We start from the raw sequence: 18922 nt of genomic DNA on the forward strand, positions 1-18922 counted from the left end.
ACTTAACAGTGACAGTCGTACGTTAACTTTACAGTTTAATACAATGCAGATAATACAGTCTCTGGTGAAATTTTATGTGAGCTAGCTGGAACTTTTTCTGATAGTTAATTACATCATATCTCTGGGTGTGCATACTAGTAAAGACTACAAAGTTTAACACAAAAAATTATTGCAATGAATATTAATGCAGGCCATTTTAAATAAACAGTGCAGTCCATTATATGGCGCGTGAATAAACAGTGCATTAGTAAAGCATCACATGCAGTGCATATTAAAAACTATTAAAACAACATGTAACGATGAACTGTGTTGCCTGGGGCCAGATCCTATATCTTGTCAATGTCTAAATAAGACCAGAGTAAATATTTACAAAATAGCATCATCGTTACAAAGTAAAAAAAATAACATCTTTTCTATCAAAGCAATGCATCAAGATCGCTGCTCCTGGCAACACTACTACAGCAAAAAGAACCACGAAAATCTCAAGAAATAAATTACAAGACTTACTACCTAGTACAACTAGACAAGACAAGAAGGAACCACTTCACTGCTTACTTATCTCATGTCTGACACAATTGATACTGAAGTAAGTATTAATATTTGAACAATGTATACTGGGTCTGTTGCCCTTAAAGCTACATGATGAGGCTCCAACCATGAGTTTTACAGCAGCAACATCTCATTAACAGCAGCAGGCAGTAAATTTTCAGTAGCAACTTCTCAATACCAACTGAAGTCAGTATTTCAACATTAGCAACAAAAATTACAATTTATTAGTAGTATCAGACCATGGTAAACTCTAAGTATTAAAAGATAGCAGCTTTTCTGTAGTAACAGGAGGTAATAAGTTCTCAATAGTAACTGATGATGATAAAATCTCAGTACTAAAAGGGGCTGGTAAATTCTCAGTAGTAACAGAAGGGATTAAGTCCTCACCAATAACTGAACATAGCAATTTGTCAATAGCAACTGAATGTAATAACTTAACAGTATTAAGATAATGGTTTCACCTATCAAAGTGTCATTATGAGCAGTTTCACCACTATCACAGGAAATCACACTAGCATGTAAATCTATAAATACTTTCAGTTTCTACTGTTTGTTCTCCATTTACTAGAAAAGAATGAACTGGACTAATATTATCTGCATATTTAACATCATTTTCTACCTTTTCTTCCACTAAATCTAAATTATCATCAGAATCATAGACCTCTTGAAATGCCCAATTCTAATCTCCTTTCCAATTTGTCCATTCTTTGATGTAACTGAAAATTTGTCTCAATGTGTTATCTATTTGGGAAAACTAGTCACCTATTGGAGGAAATATGTTATCTATTCACAAAAATCTTTTATATAATTCAGAAAACTTTTCATCTATTTCAGTAATTTTTTCATTCACTTCTGTTGGTTGATTTAAAATGAACAACTCTTTCCAAAGAGCCATTTTGTTAAGTTCTAAACAATTTTAATTCAAAAAGTGACAGGATTGGTATTGTGAATTAACTACAATAGCACTAATAGTACTTTTCGTATAGCAGCCAATGATTAACTAAATTTCCTGAGCAAGGTTTTGGTTATAAATCATCTTTATAACTTCATATTCACCTAACCAGTTCAGCAAATTGACTGACAAGATCAATTGCAATTAAGAAACCACTGCACAGTAAATTGTTTCTTAAATGAACTGAACATCCTAAGAGTTTTGATAGAGGAAACTCAAAGTTGGTACACGAAGTGTTGACAGTGCCTGTCCAATGTCTGCAGTTGTTGTCCACCACTAGGTACTGTTGCTGGTTGTCATCTGCATGACCCATAGTTCACAGATGCTGTGTGTTGATTGCTGACCATGCCACCTGTACATATCGTGTAAAATCCGCTGATTGCAAAATTCACGCTGGCAATCACTATTAAATTGATAGAGCACACCTACTGTGTAGAATGTCATTGCATTCTTGAACTAATCTTCTTGCAGACTGAGCATACATCCAATAAAATTTTATAGTATGTGAATCTTCTTCATCTGTTTACAATAACATTATAGAAAAGGTAGATTGCTACTAAACGTCTCTGCACAGATGCTCGCAGTGCGGCCCCAGTAGCCAGAGACAGTGGTCATGTGTACATGTGTTTTCTACTTTAGAAGGAAGCCTTTGGCTGAAAGCTTAAATGTATAGCTGTTTTTTGTTGTGGCAGTCTGTGACTAAACATCTCCTCTGTATGGTGAGTAACAATCTCTCCTTTTCATAACATTACCTTTATTCCATCCTGGAATTTCTTAGATTTGTTTATCTACAAGCAACCTTTGATTTACTTTCACTGAAGGACAATTTAAATTTAAATTTATTTCTATGTATGAAAACTCTTCTTTTTACTTTCTGTTAGTTGCCAAATGTTGTTAGATGATGTGTAACAGTGCATTTTTCTTCATCTTGATTTTTTTCACAATGGGCTGCTTATTAACGTTATCAAGAAAAACTTAAAATGGTTCAAATGGCTCTGAGCACTATGGGACTTAACTTCTGAGGTCATCAGTCCCCTAGAACTTAGAACTACTTAAACCTAACTAACCTAACGACATCACACACATCCATGCCCGGGACAGGATTCGAACCTGCGACCGTAGTGTAAATATTACGCAGATTTAATTCACATCACTTAACCGCTGTACTTATAGATCACATCAAAATAATGTCTTAAATCACTTCAGCAATGAAATATAAAACCCAATCTCCATTTCTATTTAGTATTCAAATCATTTTGTTACCTTTATTTCATGTAGTTGCCTAGCCTTGTTAACTGTATGACAGTGCTCACATACGTGATGATGTCGTGTGCAACCATTACTTCATAACACACATTTAACATGAAAGCAGTGAAAATTCTTCAATCTCGTGTAACAAAAATCATAAATGTAGTATTCTTCAATAAATTGTTTCTTCTCTTTTAAATGCCTAATTCTTCTCAACATGTCTCATCTACTCTGTTACTCTTCGAATCAAAATTCTTCATGGCAGATTCATATTTCACACTCAGGAGAAGATACGTGGGTGCCTACCATGAAAATACTGGCATAGGTTTCCTTCTAAATATATCACTTATTAATTCTTCTCCAATCTCTAGTCCTGAAATGAACGTCCACTATTACAGATAACAATTCACATTTATTACTAGATGGATACATAGGTCTGAAACGAGTATAGATTTCATTCACACTAAAACAATCTACACATATTTCACAAAAGAATTCATACATCCATTGTCGAATAACATCCTCATTGATGACTCCTGACATTGCCAACTCCAACATTCCCCTAAGCAGTCCACAAGGTGTTGGAAGCTCCATGCAGTACTACCTGTGACGTAAAGGTATCTGTTGGCGAACTTCAACCGCCAAAGAATACCTCACGCAAATAATACAAACAAATATTTACAGCAACACATAATATCATATGTAAAAATATCCACCTGCCTATTATTTAGAAAGTGCAACCTCCCACATAAAATTAACTACCACCATGTTTATTCATTTACAGATGAAGAGGGTACAGAAAACTTCACACCTTTGGCTTTTAAGGGAAAAATCCCAAGTTTAATTTTGCAAAAATTCTGTATCGTCACAGTCTGTTGTCATATCTACCTGATAAGCCCTCCATACACTGGAACAATATTCTAGAAACTAGTATCTTGTATGCAATTTTCTTTACAACCCTTCCCATAAATCTTCCAACAAATCTAAAGCTTCCATTTGTCTTCCTTAACACTGATTTTACCTGATCCTCACTTCCAGATCTCTTCTCAATATTGCCCCTAAATAGTTAAATGATGTGATGTGCTCAAATTATTCATCTACATCTACATCCATACTCAGCAAGCCACCTGACGGTGTGTGGCGGAGGGTACCTTGAGTACCTCTATCGGTTCTCACTTCTATTCCAGTCTCGTATCGTTCATGGAAAGAAGGATTGTCAGTATGTCTCTGTGTGGGCTCTAATCTCTCTGATTTTATCCTCATGGTCTCTTTGCGAGATATACGTAGGAGGGAGCAATATACTGCTTGACTCTTCGGTGAAGGTATGTTCTCGAAACTTCAACAAAAGCCCGTACCGAGCTACTGAGCGTCTCTCCTGCAGAGTCTTCCACAGGAGTTTATCTATCATCTCCGTAACGCTTTTGCGATTACTAAATGATCCTGTAACGAAACGTGCTTCTCTCTGTTGGATCTTCTCTATCTCTTCTATCAACAATATTTGGTACAGATCCCACACTGCTGAGCAGTATTCAAGCAGCGGGCGAACAAGCGTACTGTAACCGACTTCCTTTGTTTTCGGATTGCATTTCCTTAGGATTCTTCCAATGAATCTCAGTCTGGCATCTGCTTTACCGACGATCAGCTTTATATGATCATTCCATTTTAAATCACTCCTAATGCGTACTCCCAGATAATTTATGGCTTTAACTGGGCCCAGTTGCTGACCTACTATATTGTAGCTAAATGATAAGGGATCTTTCTTTCTATGTATTCGCAGCACATTACACTTGTCTACATTGAGATTCAATTGCCATTCCCTGCACCATGCGTCAATTCGCTGCAGATCCTCCTGCATTTCAGTACAATTTTCCATTGTTACAACCTCTCGATATACCGCAGCACCATCCGCAAAAAGCCTCAGTGAACTTCCGATGTCATCCACAAGGTCATTTATGTATATTGTGAATAGCAACGGTCCTACAACACTCCCCTGCGGCACACCTGAAATCACTCTTACTTCGGAAGACTTCTCTCCATTGAGAATGACGTGCTGCATTCTGTTATCTAGGAACTCTTCAATCCAATCACACAATTGGTCTGATAGTCCATGTGCTCTTACTTTGTTGATTAAACGACTGTGGGGAACTGTATCGAACGCCTTGCGGAAGTCAAGAAACACGGCATCTACCTGTGAACCAGTGTCTATGGCCCTCTGAGTCTCGTGGACGAATAGCGTGAGCTGGGTTTCACACGACCGTCTTTTTCGAAACCCATGCTGATTCCTACAGAGTAGATTTCTAGTCTCCAGAAAAGTCATTATACTCAAACATAATACGTGTTCCAAAATTCTACAACTGATCGATGTTAGAGATATAGGTCTATAGTTCTGCACATCTGTTCGACGTCCCTTCTTGAAAACTGGACTGACCTGTGCCCTTTTCCAATCCTTTGGAACGCTACACTCTTCTATAGAACTACGGTACACCGCTGCAAGAAGGGGGGCAAGTTCCTTCGCGTACTCTGTGTAAAATCGAACTGGTATCCCATCAGGTCCAGCGGCCTTTCCTCTTTTGAGTGATTTTAATTGTTTCTCTATCCCTCTGTCGTCTATTTAGATATCTACCATTTTGTCATGTGTGCGACAATCTAGAGAAAGAACTACAGTGCAGTCTTCCTCTGTGAAACAGCTTTGGAAAAAGACATTTAGTATTTTGGCCTTTAGTCTGTCATCCGCCGTTTCAGTACCATTTTGGTCACAGAGTGTCTGGACATTTTGTTTTGATCCACCTACCGCTTTGACATAAGACCAAAATTTCTTAGGATTTTCTGCCAAGTCAGTACATAGAACTTTACTTTCGAATTCATTGAACGCCTCTTGCATAGCCCTCCTCACACTACATTTCGCTTCCCATAATTTTTGTTTGTCTGCAAGGCTTTGGCTATGTTTATGTTTGCTGTGAAGTTCCCTTTGCTTCCATAGCAGTTTTCTAACTCGGTTGTTGTACCAAGGAGGCTCTTTTCCATCTCTTACGATCTTGCTTGGCACATACTCATCCAACGCATATTGTACGATGGTTTTGAACTTTGTCCACTGATCCTCAACACTATCTGTACTTGAGACAAAACTTTTGTGTTGAGCCGTCAGGTACTCTGAAATCTGCTTTTTGTCACTTTTGCTAAACAGAAAAATCTTCCTACCTTTTTTAATATTTCTATTTACGGCTGAAATCATCGATGCAGTAACCGCTTTATGATCGCTGATTCCCTGTTCTGCATTAACTGTTTCAAATAGTTCGGGTCTGTTTGTCCCCAGAAGGTCTAATATGTTATCACCACGAGTCAGTTCTCTGTTTAACTGCTCAAGGTAGTTTTTGGATAAAGCACTTCACTGGATTCTTTGTCCCTGCCACCCGTTATGAACCTTTGAGTCTCCCAGTCTATATCCAGCAATTTAAAATCTCCACCCAGAACTATTACATGGTGGGGAAATCTACTCGAAATATTTTCCAAATTATCCTTCAGATGCTCAGCCACGGCAGCTGCTGAGCCAGGGGGCCTATAGAGACATCCAATTACCACGTCTGAGCCTGCTTTATCCGTGACCTTCACCCAAATTATTTCACATTTCGGATCTCCGTCAATTTCCTTCGATACTATTGCACTTCTTATCACTATAAACACGCCTCCCCCTTCACTGTCCAGCCTGTCTCTGCGGTATACATTCCAATCTGAGTTTACGATTTCATTACCGTTTACGTCTGGTTTCAGCCAACTTGCTGTCCCTAGTACTATGTGGGCATTGTGACTGTTTATTAATGAGAACAGTTCTGGGACCTTTCTATAGATGCTCCTGCAGTTTACTATTAGCACATTAATATTGTTATTCCCTGTTGCATTTTGCCTACTCCTACCTTGCCGCGTCTCAGGAGGCATCTTGTCGGGCCTAGGGAGGGAATTCTCTAACCTAAAAAACCCACATGTGCGCTCCACATGTACTCCGCTACCCTTGTAGCCACTTCCTGCGCGTAGTGTACGCCTGACCTATTCAGGGGGACCCTACATTTCTCCATATCTCGGATGAGGAGAGCAAGCAGACAGAGTGAACACTGGCCTTCTTACCCGAGCTTTCCGCTATTTCCCTAATGGGCTCCATCACCCGCCTAATGTTGGAGCTCCCAATAACTAATAAACACCTCCCCCCGTGTGCCTGCTCGGACCTTGCTGAAGGAGTGGCCACATGTCCACTCACAGGCAGAGCGGGCGACGCCACACGGCCAGCCTCCACATTGACCCTCCGCCTCATGCGCCGCCGCGAACGCCGCTGAACCCGCCACTCCCCTTGGGGAGAGGGTGGCCCAACCGCGCCCGGTACCCGCGAAGATGTCTCAACAGCAGGGACAGTGGGTGAAGCATGTAACACCTGGGGTGTACCATGCGACGCACCAGAATCCCCACTGCTGCTACACTCCGAGGCAGCAGCCTGTAGACGGCTGACCACGGCCATCAACACGTTCAGCTGTTCGTGAACAGTGGCCAGCTTCTCCTGCGTCCGTACACAGCAGTCACACATCCTATCCATTCTCAGAAATGAATTTACTGTAGAGAGTTGATCAACTTTTAACTAGACTGCTAATTCACTAAAGGCGGCTGATAGCTGACTAAACTGTGGTTACTAGACGCTTCTTGTAGAAAACAATGAAAATAGCACTACCTGTCTGTGGACTGTATTGAAAACAAACACTAGCACTACTGGCACTATGGCTAACTAAAGGGACTCTCTCTGACTGTATTCAAAACAAGCACAAAATCTATGGAACACTATTACTAGCACTTGACAATTAAAGCTTCCTAAAAGCAAAAACACACGGGAGAAGAAGTGACAAGTAAGAAAAATACAGTTCATCACTAATCTTGTAATCTGATACTTAATCATTCTCTTTTCACAACTCAAAAATATGCACGGCTGCAGCCCAATTGGAGTGAGGAGTTGGGTTTGATGGAGTAGGTGAAAGGAAAAAGGAGGCAGGGAGATGGAGACAGGACAGAAGAAAGGACAAGTGACACTTGGGAATGAGAAGTATCCACGGAACAGTCCAAAAGTGACTGCACTTAAATTTGATAGGGCCATCACTTAAATGCTTACCTTCAGCCCATATTCATTCATAGCTCTTTTCTTCATTGTTGTGGAAATATCATCGCATAATCCATAAACTGCAAAATTTTCATTAAGTTTTTTCAGAGATCTTCCACCATGAATCCAAACTAGGTCAAATCGTGGAGAACAGTTCACTGTAATTCTCTCTGATACAATATAGTCCCTGATTGATCCTGTAGAAGGAAAATGCTAATATATGCAAAATGCTAGACATATTTATGGTACACTAGTGTTCAAAGTTAATTCTCTTACCTACAGCATCAATAGCAATTAATCTGTTCTCGGAAGCAGGATGCCATGAAAATGATGTTATGCTGTGTGTACTACATGGCTGCACACTTCTCTCCAAGAGTGTTGGTTCTACTTCATCAGTTCCCACAACTGTGTGCCGAATATCATGCAGATTTATGGAGCAACTATCTCTAAGCAACGACCCCAGAAGATTACGTCTGTTGACAATGGCACAAATGTATATATAGGTGAAAGTCTCCTGTACCATATGTGTACAGGAACAGTGACTAAAACTAGTCAATTACACTGTTTAAAGAACTTACTTTGACATTTTTAAGTTCTACAACGTGGAACAGCATTGTGAATGTCATCATGAGTAAATATGAGACTGCTTGGGACATACAATGTGATGCTGAATGTGCTATTACTGACAGCAGTTGCTGCTGTTAATAATAATAATAATAATAATAATAATACACAGGAAAAATGTTAGCAAATAAGTTCTCCTTCTTTCTATGATCATAACAGCAATTTCACATTCTACACAACACAATCATCTACAGTAACCGACAAGACTCTTCCAGAGAAACATCAAGAGCTCAACTAAATTGTATTAAAAAGGTGGCCCACAAGAAAGGCAAATAAACAACATAAAATGCATCATTTGACATACAGTAGTACAAAATAAAGCTGTCGTCATCAGTCTGAAGAATGATTCGAGCATACAGTGCTTTAATAGGCATGGTTGTGTTTAAAGTGGTATGCCATTGCCTTCCTTGACCTTGAACTGACTTATCCAGCCAGTTACAATGGACCTACAGTTAAATTGGATTCTGAACCACAACACAACTCTACATTCTTTGTAGCAACCAACTCTGCCAGAAGTGAAAACAGACAGATAAAAACCCTACGAATGACTGGGGATTGAACCCTAGACCTTTGGATCCATACTCTGGCACTTTACCAATAATCCACAGAGCCACACCATTTGAAACACCGGCCACTGTGGACAAGCGGTTTTAGGCACTTCAGTCCGGAACTGTGCTGCTGCTACGGTCGCAGGTTCGAATCCTGCCTCAGGCATGGATGTGTGTGATGTCCTTAGGTTAGACAGGTTTAATTAGTTCTAAGTCTAGGGGACTGATGACCTCAGATGTTAAGTCCCATAGTACTTAGAGCCATTTGAACCATTTGAAACAAATAAAACTGTAACAAAGGGAACCGAGTAATTGTGTTTTTGATCCAGTTTGAAAATATGTGGCATGATATGCTGGTAGTAAATATAATATTTGTTGTTGTTGTGTTGTTGTGGTCTTCAGTCCTGAGACTGGTTTGATGCAGCTCTCCATGCTACTCTATCCTGTGCAAGTCCCTTCAGCTCCCAGTACCTACTGCAACCTACATCCTTCTGAATCTGCTTAGTGTATTCATCTCTCGGTCTCCCTCTACGATTTTTACCCTCCACGCTGCCCTCCAATGATAAATTTGTGATCCCTTGATGCCTCAAAACATGTCCTACCAACCGATCTCTTCTTCTAGTCAAGTTGTGCCACAAACTTCTCTTCTCCCCAATCCTATTCAATACCTCCTCATTAGTTACGTGATCTACCCATCTTATCTTCAACATTCTTCTGTAGCACCACATTTCGAAAGCTTCTACTCTCTTCTTGTCCATACTAGTTATCGTCCATGTTTCACTTCCATACATGGCTACACTTCATACAAATACTTTCAGGAACAACTTCCTGACACTTAAATCTATACTTGATGTTAACAAATTTCTCTTCTTCAGAAACGATTTCCTTGCCATTGCCAGTCTACATTTTATATCCTCTCTACTTCGACCATCATCAGTTATTTTACTCCCTAAATAGCAAAACTCCTTTACTACTTTAAGTGTCTCATTTCCTAATCTAATTCCCTTAGCATCACCCGATTTAATTTGACTACATTCCATTATCCTCGTTTTGCTTTTGTTGATGTTCATCTTATATCCTCCTTTCAAGACACTGTCCATTCCATTCAACTGCTCTTCCAAGTCCTTTGCTGTCTCTGACAGAATTACAATGTCATCGGCAAACCTCAAAGTTTTTACTTCTTCTCCATGAATTTTAATACCAACTCCAAATTTTTCTTTTGTTTCCTTTACTGCTTGCTCAATATACAGATTGAATAACATCGGGGAGAGGCTACAACCCTGTCTCACTCCTTTCCCAACCACTGCTTCCCTTTCATGCCCCTCGACTCTTATAACTGCCATCTGGTTTCTGTCAAATTGTAAATAGCCTTTCACTCCCTGTATTTTACCCCTGCCACCTTTAGAATGTGAAAGAGAGTATTCCAGTCAACATTGTCAAAAGCTTTCTCCAAGTCTACAAATGCTAGAAACGTAGGTTTGCCTTTTCTTAATCTTTCTTCTAAGATAAGTCGTAAGGTTAGTATTGCCTCACGTGTTCAAACATTTCTACGGAATCCAAACTGATCTTCCCCGAGGTCTGCTTCTACCAGTTTTTCCATTCGTCTGTAAAGAATTCGCGTTAATATTTTGCAGCTGTGACTTATTAAACTGATAGTTTGGTAACTTTCACATCTGTCAACACCTGCTTTCTTTGGGATTGGAAATATTATATTCTTCTTGAAGTCTGAGGGTATTTCACCTGTCTCATACATCTTGCTCACCAGATGGTAGAGTTTTGTCAGGACTGGCTCTCCCAAGGCTGTCAGTAGTTCTAATGGAATGTTGTCTACTCCCGCGGCCTTGTTTCGACTCGGGTCTTTCAGTGCTCTGTCAAACTCTTCACACAGTATCGTATCTCCCATTTCATCTTCATCTACATCCTCTTCCATTTCCATAATACTGTCGTCAAGTACATCGCCCTTGTATAAACCCTCTATATACTCCTTCCACCTTTCTGCCTTCCCTTCTTTGCTTAGAACTGGGTTGCCATCTGAGCTCTTGATATTCATACAAGTGGTTCTCTTCTCTCCAAAGGTCTCTTTAATTTTCCTGTAGGCAGTATCTATCTTACCCCTAGTGAGACAAGCCTCTACATCCTCATATTTGTCCTCTAGCCATGCCTGCTTAGCCATTTTGCACTTCCTGTCGATCTCATTTTTGAGACGTTTGTATTCCTTTTTGCCTGCTTCATTTACTGCATTTTTATATTTTCTCCTTTCATCAATTAAATTCAATATTTTTTCTGTTACCCAAGGATTTCTATTAGCCCTCGCCTTTTTAACTACTTGATCGTCTGCTGCTTTCACTACTTCATCCCTCAGAGCTACCCATTCTTCTTCTACTGTATTTCCTTCCCCCATTCCTGTCAATTGTTCCCTTATGCTCTCCCTGAAACTCTCTACAACCTCTCGTTCTTTCAATTTATCCAGGTCCCATCTCCTTAAATTCCCACCTTTTTGCAGTTTCTTCAGTTTCAATCTGCAGTTCATAACCAAGAGATTGTGGTCAGAATCCATAATATTTAATTAATTATATACTCAGAATTATATACTCAGAATCCATAATATTTAATTAATTATATACTCTCATATACCAAATAAGTTAACGGTCTTGCCACAATGGCAACACCATCAGATCACTGAAGTTAAGCACTGTCGGCCTGGGCTAGCACTTGGATGGGCGACCATCTGAGTCTGCCGTGTGCTGTTGGCAAATGAGGTGCACACAGCCCTTTTGATGTTAATAATGGAGCTACTTGTGAAGTGGCAGGTCCAGTCACAAAAACTGATAACAACCGCGAGAGTGGTGTGCTGAACACGTCTCTCCACATCCGCATTCCGCATCCAGTGACGCCCATTGACAGAGGATGACAAAACAGTTAGTCAGTACTGCTGGGCCTATATAGGTCTGTTCGGACAGAGATATACCAAACAGCACGTCTCTACTATGTCATAAATGAGCTCGTAACTAATCTAGGCAATTACCAAGGCAGAAACATTTCTATGTACCACTTACTATGTTTTGACTGAAAAATTACTTGCTAGTGATAAGACAGGCACAAAGAGCTGTATTCCGTCTTCTTTACTTGGCCAGCATTTTCAGATGTAAGCACTAGTGCTGAATAGTAAATATAAGGCCCAATGTAAGTCCTAGAGACACCAAGAGCAACAAACCTGGTAGGACACCATAAAATCTTTGTGACAGGTTTCCCTTGATTTAGTGTGAGCACAGGCTTCTCAAAGTTTCTAAGGTCCCAAATATATATCTGGTTTTCAATAAATGATGCTAACTGGTTCTCCATGTGTGGATCGATACAGACACCAAACACAGCTTTTGTGTTAGTTGCGTTCACTGCTCTGTTCGAATCTGCAAGATAGAAGCACACATATGGCCACAATTTCAACACAATGTATATTCAAAAAAACAGTTTCTACTTTCTCTCTGGTACTATATAAATAGAGAAGAATTACTTAGTTAATATCTGGAGTGTTCACGTGAAAACTTTGCCCTTAAATATGAAATATGAGTCTGGTTATAATACTTTCCCCACAGTCTACAAGAATATTATATTCTAGAGAATAATTATTGTTCTGACCCAATGCTGCAAAAACTTGCTGATGCTATAGTAATTTTAGTGCAGTCGCTAATACAAAGCGACATACTGTCATTAAATACATCATTTTAATATATTAGTTATTTTGTCAGTCATTCGCATGTTCCATAGCTCACATGTATAACTTCTATTGAATTGCTGTGGGATGATTCAGTTTACAAGGTAAGTTTACTTGACCCGTTTGTGCGCAAGGCTATGTGCTGGTCATTTGGAGGACACTAAATAGCATGGCGGTTTAAATTTAATAAACGTTATTTTTAATTATTTATTACACAGTTTCTAAGTTTCTACATAAACAATTAAATAAAAATATTTTTTGTGCAATTCATTTAATTGTTTCTCAGAATTATTGGAAACATATTTCCCACTCTGATGTTGGTACCTCGTGATTTTCTAAGAATTCAACAGCTTCTTGAGATACTATCCATGCATTTTTTATCTGACATATGTAAAACAAGAAACCATTAGGTGATAAAACAGATGAATATGGGCAATGAAACTCTGATTTGATGTTTTTCTCCTCCAAATAACCAATTTTTTGATATGGTGTATCGATGAAGAATGATGCAAAATTTTTGGTTGTTTTGCTTTCCCTACTACCATATGTGGCATAAAAATGGTTGTATATCACTATGCATTTAACAGTTCTACACTCCTCTAAAACGATGGTTGCAACATGTACAGTGTAACAAAGAAACAAGTGATCATATTCTTCTGAGCGCTCCACAAACAAACAAACCACTTTTGGTGGTTTTGGCTCATCCTGAAACACCAAACAATTGATTGTAGTATAATTTTCAGCTTGTACGAATATAGCCAAGTTCAATTTCCTGTTAGGATGTTGTATACAGAATTTTCATTTCCCCAGTTAAATTTTTTGAGCATTTTCTTACACCAATTGACAAAAGCCTGAGTTTGAACTTTGGCACAATTTTGCAAAATCGAAGAGGTGTACAATTTTTTCCACAGGTAAATGTTCATGAAAAACAGAATATACTGCAGTCTTTGATATACCTAAAGAAGCATCCCTCTCAAGTAAATTACATGTTGATCCTCTTCAATCATGTTGTGCTCAACATCACAGATTTTTGGAACAATAACTAATTTTGGTTTACCTTAACAAAATTCATCACTAGAAGAAACACAACATTGACAACTGGTTATCAAAAGTTGAACAAAATGATTTAAGGTAGTGATGCTAAGCTAGGCCTTTACGAAAATCATGTAAAATCATCCAATTAATGTCTTCACACAAGGTTTACAGTTTTTCACAAAACTGTTTCTTTACACACTGGCCATAAATAAACATCAGTTGCTTTTCAAGCTAGCATTGTTTTAACAACAACAACTTTTTTTTAAAAAAAATGTTTCATTTCAACATCATCATTTGGTGTATAAACTTAATAGGCAAGCCTTATACACTCCTGGAAATTGAAATAAGAACACCGTGAATTCATTGTCCCAGGAAGGGGAAACTTTATTGACACATTCCTGGGGTCAGATACATCACATGATCACACTGACAGAACCACAGGCACATAGACACAGGCAACAGAGCATGCACAATGTCGGCACTAGTACAGTGTATATCCACCTTTCACAGCAATGCAGGCTGCTATTCTCCCATGGAGACAATCGTAGAGATGCTGGATGTAGTCCTGTGGAACGGCTTGCCATGCCATTTCCACCTGGCGCCTCAGTTGGACCATCGTTCGTGCTGGACGTGCAGACCGCGTGAGACGACGCTTCATCCAGTCCCAAACATGCTCAATGGGGGACAGATCCGGAGATCTTGCTGGCCAGGGTAGTTGACTTACACCTTCTAGAGCACGTTGGGTGGCACGGGATACATGCGGACGTGCATTGTCCTGTTGGAACAGCAAGTTCCCTTGCCGGTCTAGGAATGGTAGAACGATAGGTTCGATGACGGTTTGGATGTACCGTGCACTATTCAGTGTCCCCTCGACGATCACCAGTGGTGTACGGCCAGTGTAGGAGATCGCTCCCCACACCATGATGCCGGGTGTTGGCCCTGTGTGCCTCGGTCGTATGCAGTCCTGATTGTGGCGCTCACCTGCACGGCGCCAAACACGCATACGACCATCATTGGCACCAAGGCAGAAGCGACTCTCATCGCTGAAGACGACACGTCTCCATTCGTCCCTCCATTCACGCCTGTCGCGACACCACTGGAGGCGGGCTGCACGATGTTGGGGCGTGAGCGGAAGACGGCCTAACGGTGTGCGGGACCGTAGCCCAGCTTCATGGAGACGGTTGCGAATGGTCCTCGCCGATACCCCAGGAGCAACAGTGTCCCTAATTTGCTGGGAAGTGGCGGTGCGGTCCCCTACGGCACTGCGTAGGATCCTACGGTCTTGGCGTGCATCCGTGCGTCGCTGCGGTCCGGTCCCAGGTCGACGGGCACGTGCACCTTCCGCCGACCACTGGCGACAACATCGACGTACTGTGGAGACCTCACGCCCCACGTGTTGAGCAATTCGGCGGTACGTCCACCCGGCCTCCCGCATGCCCACTATACGCCCTCGCTCAAAGTCCGTCAACTGCACATACGGTTCACGTCCACGCTGTCGCGTCATGCTACCAGTGTTAAAGACTACGATGGAGCTCTGTATGCCACGGCAAACTGGCCGACACTGACGGCGGCGGTGCACAAATGCTGCGCAGCTAGCGCCATTCGACGGCCAACACCGCGGTTCCTGGTGTGTCCGCTGTGCCGTGTGTGTGATCATTGCTTGTACAGCCCTCTCGCAGTGTCCGGAGCAAGTATGGTGGGTCTGACACACCGGTGTCAATGTGTTCTTTTTTCCATTTCCAGGAGTGTAAAACAGGCAGACATATTTAACAAGGAGCAGCATATTTTAAATATTTCAACTGGTCATACAATTAACCCAACTCTCCTGTCTTCTTTTTAAACACATTTCATTATATTATGCCCTTCATTAAATTTTGAAATTGTACAGATTTTATATTTCAGTAATATGTCTATACACTGAGCTGTACCTGACAGACAGTGAGTCAGACTCAAGTACAGACTGCAAAAATGGGCAGAGGCATCACAAATTACCAGTTAAATAGTGGACAATGGCCAATAACCAACCATACATCCAGAAACTGCTCTACATAATGGACTAAAGAAGCAACCACTTCATATATCTACCTTTACTCAATGCACATCAAAAGACACAGAGGTTAGTGTAAGTGATGCTAAGCCCCACTTGACACATAGCAAAAATTCAAAATTTGCCTGGACTGATGTGCCAAAGCATATGCTGATAGCAAGGTCACAGTACAACACAGATCACATATCAAGATGGTTCCCTAATTATTTTGGTGACTCATGGTGTCAACATCATGATGCAAGTCTGACATGATGAGCTACACACTATCAGGTTAGTATGTCTAATTCAATTTACTGTGAGTGTGGGTACAAACAGTAAACACTACTCAAGCTCAGCACAGTATAGGATACAGTGAGCTTTAAAATCGTAATATTCTTTACACATTCACCCAATGATCTGAAATGCCTACAGACGATAACAATAACTTTGAAGACAATATTACACCTACTTCGTTAACAATTTAAACAATGGAAAGTCCAGGGCAAACCAACAACAATATGAAAATGATAGATTGCTGTTTACTGCACAGAGGAGGCATTGAGCTACAGACAGGTGCAATGCAGCAACTGCAGCCTTTTCATTGTGCCTGTCTGCAACTCAACACCTACCCTATGCCATGCATAGCAATCTATTCTTTTCATATTGTTGTTATCATCATTTTTATCTGTACAAGTGTAACTGTGTCTTTTTCCTGTAATTTTAAATCTAAAATTAAGTTCACTCAGCATGATCATGGGCTAAATTGGTCTACAGACAACTTTGTGAGTTAACTGTGTAGCCACAGAACCAACTGAAACAGCTACCTGTTGACTAACCTGAGATGATCTACAATACTATGATGACACCATCCATGGAACATATAACAGTTTAAACTAAATTACACTAAAAGTCCTCTGGCTGATGTCATATGTTCGCCATAAATAAAATGTTAATACCATGTATTTTATCACTCTTTAGAAAATGCTATTAGTCCTAGTAACTGCAGTCCACTTGTTACTGCATCCCACAACTTTAGTGGAGCCAAGATGTCTACATTCCCTTATCCTAGCATCGTATCACCTTGTCCTGGATTGACAATTTGTTTCTTCCTTCTTTCTCTATAGCCCTTAATGAAGGAACTATTGCTTCAAAAACTGGAGGTTTAGTGCGAGCTTTTGTACACTGGCACCCACAAGCCTCCAAGCTTCCACTGACACTTTTTGGGCAACGTCACAATTTGTAAGATAATGTGAAATATGTATAGCCAAGGATAATTCATTTGAGAAAACTATAACGTCTGGCTATCACTTATTTTCATGAGATCAAGTACGCACATGAACACGGACACCCCCCCCCCCCCCCCCCCGCCCCTCACACACACACACACACACACACACACACACACACACACACACCAGATTCACAACAACAGATGGCTCCCTCTTAAGTTGAGGTCTGAGTAAAGCACCCCTTGTTTCTCACCTTCCCCAATCTGTTCCTCTTCCCTCCCCAAAGAAGAAAATAATAACTCTCAAACCTAAGACAGCTTTTAGTTTTATGTACTTTTATATAGGTCTGTCACAAGTATCCAGACTTTTGGCACCTTAAGTTTAGTTACATGCCAGCTGCTCTTCCACCTTGTAACTTTATAGCACAAAATGTTTGTAATTTTAATTGGATAATGCAGTGAGTTTTGAAAAATGAATCTGAAATGACACATGTCAATATAAATTCTTCAGAGCTATACCAAGAACATAGATATAAACCAAATGAACTCACCCCTGATGTCAAATACTTTCAAATGTTTACTGTTCATTCCTAATACAATATTTCTTGGCTGTAACCAGGCTAATGAGTGAGTTGTCTCTGACAGCCCCAGTTCTGCACAAGGCCGAACACTGTCAGGCATCTGCTGTTGCAAATGACATCTGGTTAAGTCCCAAACCAACAATGAGTGGTCAGCTCTGTTTTTGTCTAAACCAACAGCAAGTAAATTGCTATCCACAGGACTCCAAGCAACACCATTACATTGTCTTGAATGTCTTGGGACTGCAAAAAATAAATTGTAGTGAGATGGAGGAACAGTGAAGTAATAATACATTTCATCAGAAAGCATACAATCCATCCATTCAAAAAATATTTATAAAGCTTGCTAACAATACAAAGAACACATCATAAGAAGCTATTTAATTCTGCGACTTAACCACTAATTTGCATCAATAATATCTGTTTGTGGATTTACAGTTATTATCCAAAAGTAAAGAAACAGAAGAGTTCAAAATGTATAGCAGATTTTAAGTTTGCAGATCACTGAGAAGGTAAAGATTACATAGCAGAAATTTCACAATTAGCTACAACTTTCAATGGTAAACCAACCAAGCTTTTGAACATGAGCATTTCTAAAGTAACATCTGTACTGAGTGGTTAAAGGTAAATTGTACTTAGTATGAATGTGTTACTCACAACCGAAAATGCTAGGCATTACAACACTTTGTTACAATGTAATATTTGGGTATCTTGCTACTAACAATGTTAAATCCCAATATGAAATTTTAAAATATATGCCAAGGTTCAAACATACACTGAGTGAAAGTGGATTTGTGTATGCCTGCAAATTTTCCCTCATTTATATGTACAAAGAGAGTCAATTACACACAGCAAAAGTTGTGTCACCTTGGGTTGCTATAAACATCAAAAACTTTCTTTCCTGATCTTGTGCAGTGACGATTCTACTTATTCAAGTATTTAAAACAAATATTACCCTTATCACTGCCTGAAAATGTTCAACTCCAAACATAAATCTAGTTACAGTCACAGTGGGCTCTGAATGACAAAAAGGATGAACACCGAACCACCTGAACATTTCCTCTGAAGTTTAATTAGGACCAATCTGTAAAATGGCCCTATCTTGCTGTTTGTCCTGTAAACAACACACCCATGCCATTTGACTAAGTTGGCTACATCCAGCTGTCTTTTCCATCTCTCACAGTACCAACTGTTGTACTACACCCGACAACTTAGAGGTGATGCCAATTCAGGGTTGCCGCAAGTTTCCCCAAATGACATTCCCTGATATTTCCCTGATTTACAGACAAGT

At 40.0% G+C, this 18922-nt stretch overlaps 1 protein-coding gene across 2 annotated transcripts in view; it reads right to left on the reverse strand.

The window, feature by feature from the left end:
- Window positions 1-18922, reverse strand: part of LOC124616745 (GATOR complex protein MIOS) — a 224283-nt gene that overhangs the window by 160256 nt on the left and 45105 nt on the right. For both annotated transcript variants that reach the window (XM_047145126.1, XM_047145117.1), the window contains exons 4-7: window positions 17605-17874; window positions 12267-12459; window positions 8157-8353; window positions 7893-8077 (exon numbers count right to left, since the gene is read on the reverse strand). In XM_047145126.1, the coding sequence (XP_047001082.1) occupies window positions 7893-8077; window positions 8157-8353; window positions 12267-12459; window positions 17605-17874 (845 nt within the window). The remainder of the gene's footprint in view (window positions 1-7892; window positions 8078-8156; window positions 8354-12266; window positions 12460-17604; window positions 17875-18922) is intronic.

Source organism: Schistocerca americana, chromosome 1, assembly GCF_021461395.2.
Source record: "Schistocerca americana isolate TAMUIC-IGC-003095 chromosome 1, iqSchAmer2.1, whole genome shotgun sequence".
Lineage (NCBI taxonomy): Eukaryota > Metazoa > Arthropoda > Insecta > Orthoptera > Acrididae > Schistocerca > Schistocerca americana.